This window comes from Notolepis coatsorum (genome assembly GCF_963971535.1).
Source record: "Notolepis coatsorum genome assembly, chromosome: 7".
Classification (NCBI taxonomy): domain Eukaryota; kingdom Metazoa; phylum Chordata; class Actinopteri; order Aulopiformes; family Paralepididae; genus Notolepis; species Notolepis coatsorum.
Genome location: NC_140171.1, coordinates 70,207,228 through 70,220,214, shown reverse-complemented (window position 1 = coordinate 70,220,214; position 12,987 = coordinate 70,207,228). Strand labels below are relative to the sequence as shown.

At 44.8% G+C, this 12,987-nt stretch overlaps 1 protein-coding gene across 1 annotated transcript in view; it reads left to right on the top strand.

Moving 5' to 3' along the window:
* lrba (LPS-responsive vesicle trafficking, beach and anchor containing) overlaps window positions 1-12,987 on the top strand; it is a 622,382-nt gene that overhangs the window by 486,962 nt on the left and 122,433 nt on the right. The window contains 3 exon segments of the mRNA XM_084317903.1: window positions 382-522; window positions 4,742-4,861; window positions 12,662-12,814. Of these exon segments, the coding sequence (XP_084174029.1) occupies window positions 382-522; window positions 4,742-4,861; window positions 12,662-12,814 (414 nt within the window).

The window sequence follows — 12,987 nt, the reverse complement described above, 5'->3', positions numbered from 1 at the left end:
CTTTTTCACAGCCGTTAAAAGCACTCTGTGGAAATGGATTGATCTCCGTCTGAAGGAAAACATCATCTAATATTCATTTGAGACGCACAAAGGTTACCAGCATCATTTTCCCTGAGCGGCTGTGCTGCGCCGTCTGGATGTGTTCACTATGAAATGAAATACCTTTTCACTCCCCTCTCTTTGTTTGACTTTTTATTTCACGCTTAGTTTTACTTTCATTTTCCCTCTGTCTTTTTTTTTGTCACTCCGCTTCTGCTACATTTCACGTTTTGTCTAAATATAGTTACTGTGCTTTAAAAAAAAAAAAAAAATATGTACATGAAATAGTTTTCAGTAAAACATTATGACACAACTTCTCTCTCTCTCTCTCTCCCTCTGTAGCCCATCGGTGCCCTGAACCCCAAGAGGGCGGCGTTCTTCTCGGACCGCTATGAATCCTGGGAGGACGACCAGGTGCCCAAGTTTCACTACGGCACCCACTACTCCACCTCTAGCTTCACCCAGATGTGGCTGCTGCGCATTGTGAGTCAACGCCACCACCACCACCACACTGTAAAGAGCAGGTGTAATCCAGTACAGATTACTTTCGGAGAACTGTCTTTTGTAATGTAGAGCAGGTGTAATCCAGTACAGATTACTTTCGGAGAACTGCCTTTTGTAATGTAGAGCAGGTGTAGTCCATTACATCCCAACCTTGATGATTGATTGACCGATTCATCATCAGAGTTATTGGAACACTTAACATTTACAACATTGACTTCATAGTGTTATGCATAGTTCTTTTACATATGTTCTTAAGACTAAGTAACCAGCACCTTTGTGAGAAAGGATGCAAACAAATAAAAGCTCTAATATAAAATTATGCATAAAGGCCTAATTTTCATTCATCATGTATCTGTTCATTTACATATGTCTGTTGTCAAGCAACACAAAGGTCCAGAATATTCCTATACATTTTTTATTTGTAATTGTATTCAATTTAAAAGCAATAACGCTTAGTTGGTGCACAATATTCCCTTACCATTTCACTTTAAGAAATGGTATCCATCCAGGGTGGCTATGTGGCGTAGTGGGCAAGGCGCTCGCCAGGAAATCTGGAGACGCTGGGCTTGCCTGTTCGAGCCCAGCGCTCCACATTTGCTTTCAGTTTAGCTGGTCGTCCGTACTAATACACATTGGCCGTATTAGGGGGTGGGAAACTGATGGGTGGGGATCGGGCGTTGTGGACAGCGACTCCTACAGGTCGGTTGGTGCGCCTGCGCTGTAGAATCAGGAAGTGTCGGGGGCAGCGTGAGCCTCCCACGCGTTACTCCTCGCCACTGAGAGATCGAGCTGCGCAGGTGAAAAGATGCGACTGCTGTTACCTTCAAGTACCGGAGGGGACTTGTGCTATGTATGACTTAGTCCACATTGCAGCCGGCTTGTGGGAGGCAAGAAACAGCGTTCGTGACAGGGGAGGGTTGAATTGGAGGATGATACGAAATTGGGATGGGAGAAAATATAGAAAATGGGAGAAAAAGTGGATAAAAAAAAAAAAAAAATTGTATCCATCCCGGGTATATTTATCCATTTGTTACAGGAAATGGAACATGTCGATTGATTTTCCTATACAGTTTATACAATTTATACAGTGTCCACTGTAGATATTTTGGGAGCTATATTAGACCATCACTCTTTGTGCTACGACACACACACACACACACACACACACACACACACACACACACACACACACACACACACACACACACACACACACACACACACACACACACACACACACACACACACACACACACACACACACACACACACACACACACACACACACACACACACACACACACACACACACACACACACACACACACACACACAGGAGACGGAAGTCCCTAACCTTTTCCAAGTCCTAGTCCTGTTATTGTCCCCGGGACGGCTCCCTGTGGAGTGGTCCCCATTGATCCCTGCACATCATTAGCAGGCTTACTCCAAAGACACTTGACCAAAAGCCTCCTTAATGTTCAACTGTCACCTAGAGACCCAAATGAACGTCGGAGCGTAATTAGACATGGTGGCGAGAGCAGCAGTTGTTTTTGATCATGCTTATTGTCAACTCTCTGTCGTTTCATTATACTCTGTTGTCACTTCAAATCTAGTTAATCCCAGTTGGTTTACAAGTAAGGATTTAGACTTTTTTTCCCCTAAGCCTAATTGGCCATCTCCAGTACTGGGCCACTGGTTTGTAGTTGTAGTCCCCAATAATTGTGTCTGTCACTTGGGGACTGTTGTTTCAGAGGGACAGCTATTGATCTGCTCAAATAAGATTAGACACACGTAGAAATGCTCCGGCAACAGGACTGTATGGGCGTCTCTAACAGACGTGAAGTCGGCTGACACACTGTTATGTTAGGATAGAGGATGTTGACCTGCTGAATGTTCTATGTCAGACAGAAACGTTATCAATAAAAGGTGCATGAATGGAGCTTTAATTAGTTCTGCCACTGCACCCTGGCACCGCACAGCAGTTAAAGGTACAATTTGGAATGATCTAAGCTTCTTGGAACTTCCTTAGCATATTGCATTTCATAACTAAAAAATACCGGTTTGTATTCCTCCAAAGTTGTGTTTAATTGTGACTTCACTCTTACTGTATGAAAGGCTCAGACAATACATTTCAGATTAGAAATCGTAAAGGTGCTATAGATAAAAATGTTATGTCGAGTACATCCACGGAGCTTTTAGAAAGGTGTTGAATAAGAATATTGCTTTTCCCCCCAAGAAGATTATTGATTAACCTCTTAAGCCCGGAGCCTTATTTTCAGAAAATCCGCCTAAAATACATACCTAATTAAATGGAAGATTGCTCCACTTCTACAAGGTCTATTTGCATGTTCTTGGTATCTACGGACCTCAGTGAATGTATTCCCAGTGTCATAAATATTGTGTCTATTACTAGGCTTGCTTAAATTGTGATGAAACAAATGAGAATATGAATTATGATTTTTCTTTGCATCTTTGACGGTGAATAACACCATGCTAAATGACCAGACATAAGAAACTGCCACTGAGCTCGTTCAGTACCTTCTTGAGATCACGTGTACAAAAGATCTAAGGAAGTGAATAAAGGGAAGATTATTAAACAGAAGGTTTTGTAGATACAGTACTGAATTTTGCCATCCGGACCCATGCAATTTGAAATATTATTATAGAATATTGAATGTGAGGCCTATAAATTACCTTATTATAGCCAATTTGCACACTATGGATCAGGCCAAATCTACTCTTTCCAATGGCAGAGTTCAATTTGGATTTAGTATCACCAGGCGCGCATGAAGAACAGAGAATGAAATCTACTGTATGTACAGTATGTTTTTTATTCTTCCAACAGCTAGCATTATGAAACAGATTTCAAATCGTATGGTTGCTAAATGTTCAAAATAGGGGAGACAAACTAACTGCGCTCCAATATATGCCAATAACGTTCAGTTTTGTGGTATATAATCCAGAGTAATAAGAGAAATAAAAAAAATGCATACAGAAGTAATTAGCTTGAAGCCTTTGGGAAGTGTAGTTTTATATATATTTTTTGAATAATCTTTTTCCCCTTTTTCCATTTTCTCCCATAGTCGTTAGTCGTTATGTCAATTCCCAATCCCCTTTCTGGTCGTTGCGCACTCTACCCCCTACCGTTGGTCTGGGAGGGCGGAGACTATCACATGCTTCCTCCGACACATGTGTAGCCAGCCCACCGCTTCTTTTCACCTGGCAGCACGGACTCTCACTGGGAGAGTGTAACATGTGGAAGGTCACACTACCTCTCCCAGATCCTTCCCTTGCTGGCAGGCGCCCCGACCGAACTGTAGGAGTCGCTGTTTACAACGACCAGGACCTACCCACGCCGGCTTCCCACCCGCTAACACTGCCAATTGTGTTAGTATGGATGGTCGGCCAAGCCGGAGGCACCACAGCCGGATTCGATCCCACTGGCTCTGTGGTGGTAGACAGATGCTTAGTCCGCTGCGCTACCCGGCCCGCCCGGGAAGTGTAGTTTCAAAAAATTCCAACGCTCATTGAGAGCTCTGGATGTCCTCTTCTCAAAATGACTACAATCGTCATCATTCAGCGACGGCCGCTAATTCAAAATGGCGGATCTCCGCAATCAAAACAAAACATTTCAAAAACTAAAATCTCACTAATAACACTTTAACCTATTGGTAAACAAACGTATTGCTGAAAATATACACTATGACTGCTGTTGTGACATGGTTAGGATGTTTACACTTGAATACGTTTGGAGAAGAAAAACGATAATTATGTCAGACAGTCTAGAGAGACTGATTTATGACGTGATGTCATTTGCGGTCCGGTACCGGGTGGAAGAGGTTAATTAATGTATAATTTAAAAAAGTTTGGTGGGTCCAAAATGAATGTTGTTTACATGATGCATGCATGTATCCCCTCCCTACTTCCCATTTTCCCACGTGGAAGGCACCTGATAGGACAAATAACATGCTGGTGCTCTAGTGCGTCTAGTGGCTGAATGTTATCTATAGCACCTTTCAATTAAATGAATTCCTATGTAAACAAAGTCAATATCTGGCAACAGTGGTTCAACAGTGAATCAACCGTGGATTGCGTGTGTAACGTGTGCATCAGTCTGACTAGCATTCTTGGATATAGACACAGAGTACTGGTAGATAATGGAGCTCATGCTTGGAGCTTTTCTTCCGGTTCTTCTCAGGAGCCCTTCACAACGTTGTTCCTGAACTTCCAAGGAGGGAAGTTTGACCACGCCGACCGCACCTTCTCCTCCGTGTCCAGAGCCTGGAGGAACTGCCAGAGAGACACGTCCGATGTGAAGGTACTGTACACACACAGACACACACATATTTATGTTTATATGAAATGTGGAACATCACATAGACTTACATTAATTCCGTAATTTACCTTAACCTTAACCTAACCCTAAGCCTAACCTTAAATCTGACAACTAAAATACTAAAACTAAAATAGCTCATCAAACAAAATCAAGATCTTAACCATGTTTGGTTGAACATGTCCTGATTTGGTCAAACGTGTCCTTATTTTATGGTATGTATTCCTGAAATTAGTCCTGATTTTTCACATAAACGTGCCCACATACACACACGCATACACAAGCATACACACACATTCACACACACATTCACACACACACACACGCACACACGCACGCACACACACGCACACACGCACACACGCACACACATACATTCACATACATTCACATACATTCACATACATACACACACATTCACAGCCAAACACACACACATGATTGAACATAAATCTTTCTTGATATTGTTGACTAGTAACAGTAGCCAGGAAGATGCCACGTATGGGGAGAGTTCTGTAGGAGAGGCTGACCTGACATCCTGACAGAGTAATGTCCAGTCACCACCAATCCATGTCCCTCTGCCACGACAACGCTTTCTGGACTTCTGATCAAAGCTCCAAACTAAACCCTGACCTCACCCCCCCAACCCCCCGCCCAGTCGTCCGTCTCAGGTTCAGCCAGCCATAACCTGGACTTGACCATCACCCACGGGGCCCCTAAAAAGCCTCTGCTGAGCTCTGGGCCCCGGCCCCCGCAAAACAGCACAGGTCATTCTCATACTGAGGGCCTTAGAACCCCCCCCCCTTCCCCAGCGCAGCCTTTAACAAGTGACCTGCCCTCTTTAAAAACATTTACGACTACAGTCAGCCACTCTATGTCAAAGTTGCCTTTGGCCTGGTCTCCTGGCATTGGGTCAGCGGACGGGGGGAGTGGTGGTGGTGGTGGTTTTTTGGGCTGGGGTTTTGACGCTTGATTGCATTTACCCCCCCCCCCCCCTGATAAAACATATGGCTTGTATTACCACATAGCTAGCTCGGCGCTTGATTGCGAAAGCCCAGCGAGAGCCCTCGTTTTGCTCTCCCGGTCTAGACCTGTCAATGTGGATCAAACTGTGAGGGCTTGGGCTTCCAGATCAAAAAACCTGTGATGGAAATCTGGACCCCATCACTTCCACTTGCAGCATTTCAGTTTGTAATTCCTTTCACCCGTACTTTGAATTGAAATTCCACCGACTTCATCCGCTCCAACGCCCGCATTCACCTCGTAGGCAACGGGGGAATTAGCCGAAGGAGATGTATCAATTTAGCATGCTAAGTACAGCATTTAGCTTTAGCGTTGGTGCCATTGATAGCAACCCTCTGTCCCTCCACAGTGTTTTTCTTCCCCCCGGTGCTACAGAAGGGGTGATAATAGGTTAAATCCCCCAGATCTAGTGGCTCTCTAGCCTGGGTGACGCTAGCATGACCTCTGGGCCACAATCCCCTGACCCCCAGCTTCAGCCTAGAGGCATCAGAGAGGGGGGGGGGGGGGGGGTGGGGGGGGGGGGGGGGGCGCAGCAACAGTGCTAGTGTAGCAGGCTTGCCCATGGGGCCAGAGCCCCCTCCGCTGACCCATGACGGGACAGGATTCGGGATCAGAGGGGCTGGCCCTTGACCAGGCCAGAGCAAAGGGGCCACTGCACATAATGGGACAAGCAAGGCAGGCTTAAGTGCGTGCGTGAGTCCGTGCACCACAGACCAGGCCAAATTTACAGCAGGCCTCAGCCAGTGAACCCGGGTGAGCCGGAGGCCTCGTTAAGAGGCCTGACCTTTGGTTTCAGGTCAGGTTTTGTGGAGCGGAGAGATTTGAGGAGTGAGGAAGTGGCTTGTTGTTTTAGGCCCTGTGTGTTTGTCTTGCTCATTTTTTGATGAGACACTTTCTCTCCCCACTGATTAGAGGTGGATACCAAGGTTTGTGCCAATAATCTGATGTAAGGAAACACACAACGTCTCAATCAGAACATTTTGGAAAAAGTAGGGACATTTTTAGCAAGAGGTGTACTGATTCCTGGTTAAAATACTTGGCACTGATTAATGTCACAGATACTAAGTACTGGTTCCAAGCGCAATGTTATTTAATAATAACTAAAGGATTATCTATCTGTTACATTAGGAAATAAAATGTGAGGTTGGCATTTGGTAATATCAAAACAAAACATAAATATTTAACTGTATATATGTATAAACTATAAAGATGAAGAATGCTTTGCCCCAAACATTTTCTACAGAATAAAGGATTGTTGACAATGACGATATCCAGTGAACGGTGCCCCTCTGATTTGATCATGTTAGGATGTTTCAAACTGGCGAGGTCTCAAACTCCTGACTGTCTCCTGCGAGTCACATCACATGTTTACTGTTGACAGTATCTGCATGCTGCCAGCCTGTCGTCCATGTTGCCACTGCCTGTCAAAAACACACACACGATAGATTAGTCCCTGTCAGCATGATGTCTGGTCTGGGGTCTGGTCATCTGTGTCAGCCTGCTTCTCACCCCCCCCCCCCCCCCCCTCCCCCCCCCCTCCCAGTCAGCACTTGCTAGCTTTACTCACAAAGCCCTACCGTAAAACCCCAGCCAGAAGGAGTTAATGTTAGATGAACGTTTGGATGTTTCAATTGGTCAGTCCAGAGGTCAGCTCGACCCACAGGCAACAGAGTAACGGAGTGACATCATTTCTCCCAGGCTGGTTCCTTATTGGTCAGACCGAACGGATTAAAAAAAGTTCTAGGCATGTTGAATTTTTATTAAAATTATTATAATTTTTTATATAGTTTGATAAATGCATGCATGGGAACCATGAGTGTGCACCCGGTCATCCTCACCCTCTTCAGTCACGGCTACCTCATCAACACAGCGCCTTTTTCCTTGTTTTATTTCACTCGTCAGCATAGGCGGGTTATGTAGTTTATAGAAGGAGCTGATATTTTTACGACTGCTCCTCGTGGCTTTATTAACAGCTGTTATGTCTGGGACAGTCATTACCATCCCTGCTATTATTTTATGGTTGATTAAAACTAAATATACTGTGCTAGCATAGCTTTGTCTTGTGTGTATATGTGTGTAATATATGAATATGGTTTTCAGCTGTGAGAGCTCTCTGTCCATACGCCAAATCTCCCCTGCTGCCTCGGAATGAAGTCATATTCTGTGTTTGACACATGTTTAGTTATTGTGAAAACACACTATATTACAATGCGTGAAGAACACAATTAAGAACGCAATTTACTTTTGGTGCTCTGTATTTTCTCCCTCCCTGTCTCTCTTGTGTCGTGTACGAGAAGTAGCCCATAGCGCAGACGGTTGAAGCGTGTGTTTACATTCAGGAGCCTCGCCAACTGTAAGCCTGCCAGCCACACGCACACAAACAATGACACTAATGCAGTTTACTCTAGCGGCATGGCAGCGATTTATCAAGACGTATCGTCGCTCAAACTCAATCTGGGTGTTTAGCTTCATGGCGTTGCGGGTGAGCTGTGTTTTTGTTAAAAGTGAAGTTGGGTTAAACACCGCCCGGCTAGCCCCCCCCCCCCCCCCCCCACCTCCCCCGCGTGCTCGCCATAACCACGTTTACGTTCGCCGTTGCTCGAGCTCCATGATGTGAAATGTGTTTAGATACATAGACGAATAGAATCATCATATTGTCGGGGGGGGGGGGGGGGTAAATGACATTTGGCTGACTCTGCCTTCTCTTGTGGGTGGTACTGTAGGATCAACAACATCAACAACAAAAATTGGCTCAAATTCCTTCTTTTTCTGCTGCTGTGAATCAAACAAAGACGAGACAGGTTATGTTTTTCTTCCTTTGTGGTGGTGCAGTAGCAGAGGCTATTGGAGATGTAATTTTCCTGAGCAACCACCGCTGGGTGCCAGACTTGACTGTCCAGGGACCACACTGCAGAAGCACACACACACACACACACACACACACACACACACACACACACACACACACACACACACACACACACCAGGCCACGTGAGCGGATCGGCGCGGCCGAGAAATCCGCTCTTCGCTCTTTAAAGCTTGGTCCGCTCCGCTAATCACTCATGTTGACCCCGCCCCCAAGTCGCTCTCCGCTCGCTCCCCGCTCACCTTGAATCGAGCGCTCCCCGCTCCCCGCGCCAGATCGCTCGGCAGTTTTTTTTCTTCTTTTTTTGGAGCATGGTGTAAATGAGCTCAAACTACAACAGTCTACACCCCCTGGGCCCCTTAACAATTGTTTGTATTGAGCCGCATTGTAATTGTAGCCATTCTGCAATGTTAAATAACGTTGTTTATCCATTCACTATCTCTATTAAGCGATGATAGGCTAGCCGAGCCACAATGCTATGGTCGCTGCCATTAACGTTAGCATGTAAGCTAACGTCAACAACAATGGCGTCGATACTTTTTCCTAACTGGAGTGAGTGTGGGCGTCTCTACAGTGACAAAGCCTGAACGAACAGCCTATCACAGGTTCACCCTTCTCATTGGTTGAAAATGGCCTTCATGTTTGTACATCGCCATCTGTTGCTTTGGCATTGTACTGCATGTATATATTACATCAGTGTTAAACCACTGTGAGCGGCCTGGAGTGGATTGGAGCGGAGGAGAACTCTCGCTCCGGACGTCGCGCCGACTCATTTTAAAACCCACTCCTCGCTCACGTCAAAACCGGCCGCTCCGCGCCCCGCGCCGCTCACGCTCCGATCCGCTCACATGCACTGACACACACACACACACACACACACACACGCACATACTGTACACACACACTCTCTCAACATGGCTATCTCCCAATGAATTATGAATCTCTTCACACCTCTTTTCCCCTCCTGTTTTGTCGTGCTCTCTGGGGCTTGTTCCGTTATCTCGCTGTGATCATCTGTTCCTAAAGGTCCTCCTTGTCACTCACTACTTCTTCTTCTCCTCTTTTCCCCCCTCCTCTTCTCCAAAGCGGTCTCAGCCAATTACCAGGGCTGGTTTTTCTCTTCTTCTGCGGTTACAGTGTTATCAGCATCTCGGTGGAAAACAGTGTGTCATCGTCATCGTATCCCGAGCCGAGCCTTGCAGGCTTTTTTATTTTTATTTTCAAAGTCGAATTCTAATCGCATTCTAATAGTTTGGTGTTAACACATTGTGTGCTAGCCGGATATGATGATTTATCGCTTGGATGCCAGCACGTTAATCAATGGGAGGACGAGCACATTTGCGAGCGATTAAACTATATCTTAAATTATGGCTATGGGTCTAATACAAATCCAGAGCCTGCAGGATAATGAAAGACCCTCACCACCCCAATAACAGTCTGTTCCAGCTGCTGAGGTCATGCCTGCGAACCCCAGCTACTAGGACAGAGCGGCTTAGGCTCAGCTTCTTCCCCCAGGCCATCAGAGCCCTGAACAATGAACATTGAGTGCCACAGAACACTGAACTATCCACACACAAGCACACATGAACACACACACGACACGCACACTGTGCACGCTCACACACTAGCAGCCACTTAACACTTTAACATGAGCGGGCACACACTCATGCCGCACACTTATGGCCAAAAGGAAAGGCCACTTTAAATTAGAATAACAGGAACAGTGTATTGCACTACCAAAGCTACCTAGCATGTCCTATATGCTCTGTAAATAACTATGTACAGATACCGAGATGTCACACCATGTTACCTGTTACCTGTTTATTGCACAATGTTTTTTTTTTTTATTGGATTCTATTATATGTTGTACCACTGTATTGCACATCGTTGCGGGCAAGACCACCCGCATTTCATTGTATACTTGTATGCCGTGACAATTAAAACTCTTGACTTGACTTGACTTGACTTGAATACACCCGTCGCTTATCAATGACTTGCTTGCAGTTAACATGTACGAAACGGATAGTTTTTTCATCAGTACATTTCCGTTTTATACCGTTTTGAATACGAGTATAGTTTTGGAGATTTCTAGAAAGAAAAAAAGATTCCGCGATAATAGCCATTTACTGGAATACACCAAACACGTTGTCATTTTCCGGCTGATTTATGAATCGTTTTCAAATAAACGCTAGATTATCGAGAGTATTTGTGTTCTTATGCACGATACAAAAGCGGGCTGAAAAATCTTTTATTCGTGCCGTGCTCAGCGCCTAACGCCACGCACACACACACACACACACACACACACGTTGTGAACGCTGTGAAAAAAAACTCTGATTAACCCAAAACTGGTAACATACTGTAGAGTCCTTACCTCAGATCAGATGTCTGATGCAAAAAGATGAATCCAATTCCAAATATTGATCGCGTTTATTGATCCAACGATATAGTCCGAAACGCATAATCGAAAGCTGCTCCGAGCCTCTCAAGTGAATGTGGTAACAGACACTGCTTGCCAGAGATGGGGAAACCCTGGACCGGAGTTTTTCTCTGATGCACATGGCCACTCAATCCAATCCAATGATGTGCATTACCACCCGGGAGACGATAGGGGGCGGTATTTGCCCTTTTCGAGCTCAGAGCCATTCCCAATGATAACGTCAGGCTGGATGGGTGAACATTTTATGGATATCGCTAATAAAAGAAACAACGATTAAATAACGAGAAATCTCGTTATTGGCAACCAACGCATGGCGAGAAATAACGAGAAATCTCGTTGTTGGCAACCAAAGTGTTAAAGCCCTACTCCGTTTTTTTCTTTTTTTGCTCATCTATTTCGAGATTCTTAAAAGGACAGGACTTCCTGATGGAAAGTAATCTGTCATTTTCAGTTCTTTTGTGATTCAAAGTACAGTCCATTGTACGTTGACGATTACAAACAATGCAAATGAAAAAACAAAAAACACAACATTTACACCATCAAAGCATGTTTAAATCTTAATCATAACTGTCACATTCTGGGTATAGAATGTTGTCGTAGAGAACGTGTATTGCTTACAGCTGCAGTGTGGGACCTTTACATATAAATGGTCGTATGTTACATTTAAGCCCTTGCTTACACAATAATGATTAATCCCATCACCGCCAGGCGACTGTCTCTGTATTTCTCAGTATACTGGAGTAGTGTCTGTGTAGACATTCCCCACACTGGCGCACCAGTAGTCATGTGGTTTACGTCAACCAGCAATGATTGGCTAGTTTGCCAGAAGTCCAGAGCGGGAGAGAACCATCTCAGCCTTCCTACTGTCTCAATACAAAATATAACAAAATACCAAGTGTGGAGCACTGCGTGCATTAACAACTATTATGTCAAATAATAATAAACTTTGTCTGGTGCTGTTTCCGTGCAGTAACAACTATTATGTCAAATAATAATACACTTTGGGCTACATCCACAAAGAATGGATTGCATGGAGCAAGTTGCACCCTTACTTACAATTAATTATGAATTGAAAATGGGGGACCCTGATGTAAACAAGACAAGTCTTTCCCTGGTCTGCATCCCCTTAACAATTGTGTGTATTGAGCCATACTGTATTGTACCCATTCTGCAATCAGATTGATTGATTGAATTAATGTTTTATTAACAGATTGCAGAATGGGTACAATACAGTATGGTGCAATACACACAATTGTTAAGGGGATGCAAACCAGAGAAATACTTTCGTCTTGTTTACATCAGGATCCCCCATTTTCATAATGAATTGTAAGTAAGGGTGCAACTTGCTCCGTGCAATCCATTCTTTGTGGATCTAGCCCTTTGTCTGATACTGTGTCCGTGCAGTAACAACTATTATGTAAAATAATAATACACTTTGTCTGCTGTGCCATGCAGGAGCTGATCCCAGAGTTTTACTACCTCCCGGAGATGTTTGTGAACGCCAACAGCTACAACCTGGGAAGGATGGAAGACGGCACCACAGTCTCTAATGTGGAGCTGCCGCCCTGGGCCAAGAGCCCAGAAGAGTTCGTACGCATCAACCGACTGGTAGGCAACCACACACGCATGCACACATGCACGCACGCAAGCATGCATCGGGGGAAGGAAACAAAATGTTTGTTCTACAGACCACAGCGGCAGTCGAAACCAAAACGTTCACCAGTCACTCTCATCAGCTGTAATACTTTGAATACATCACATCTTCCATAGATGTTGAGGAA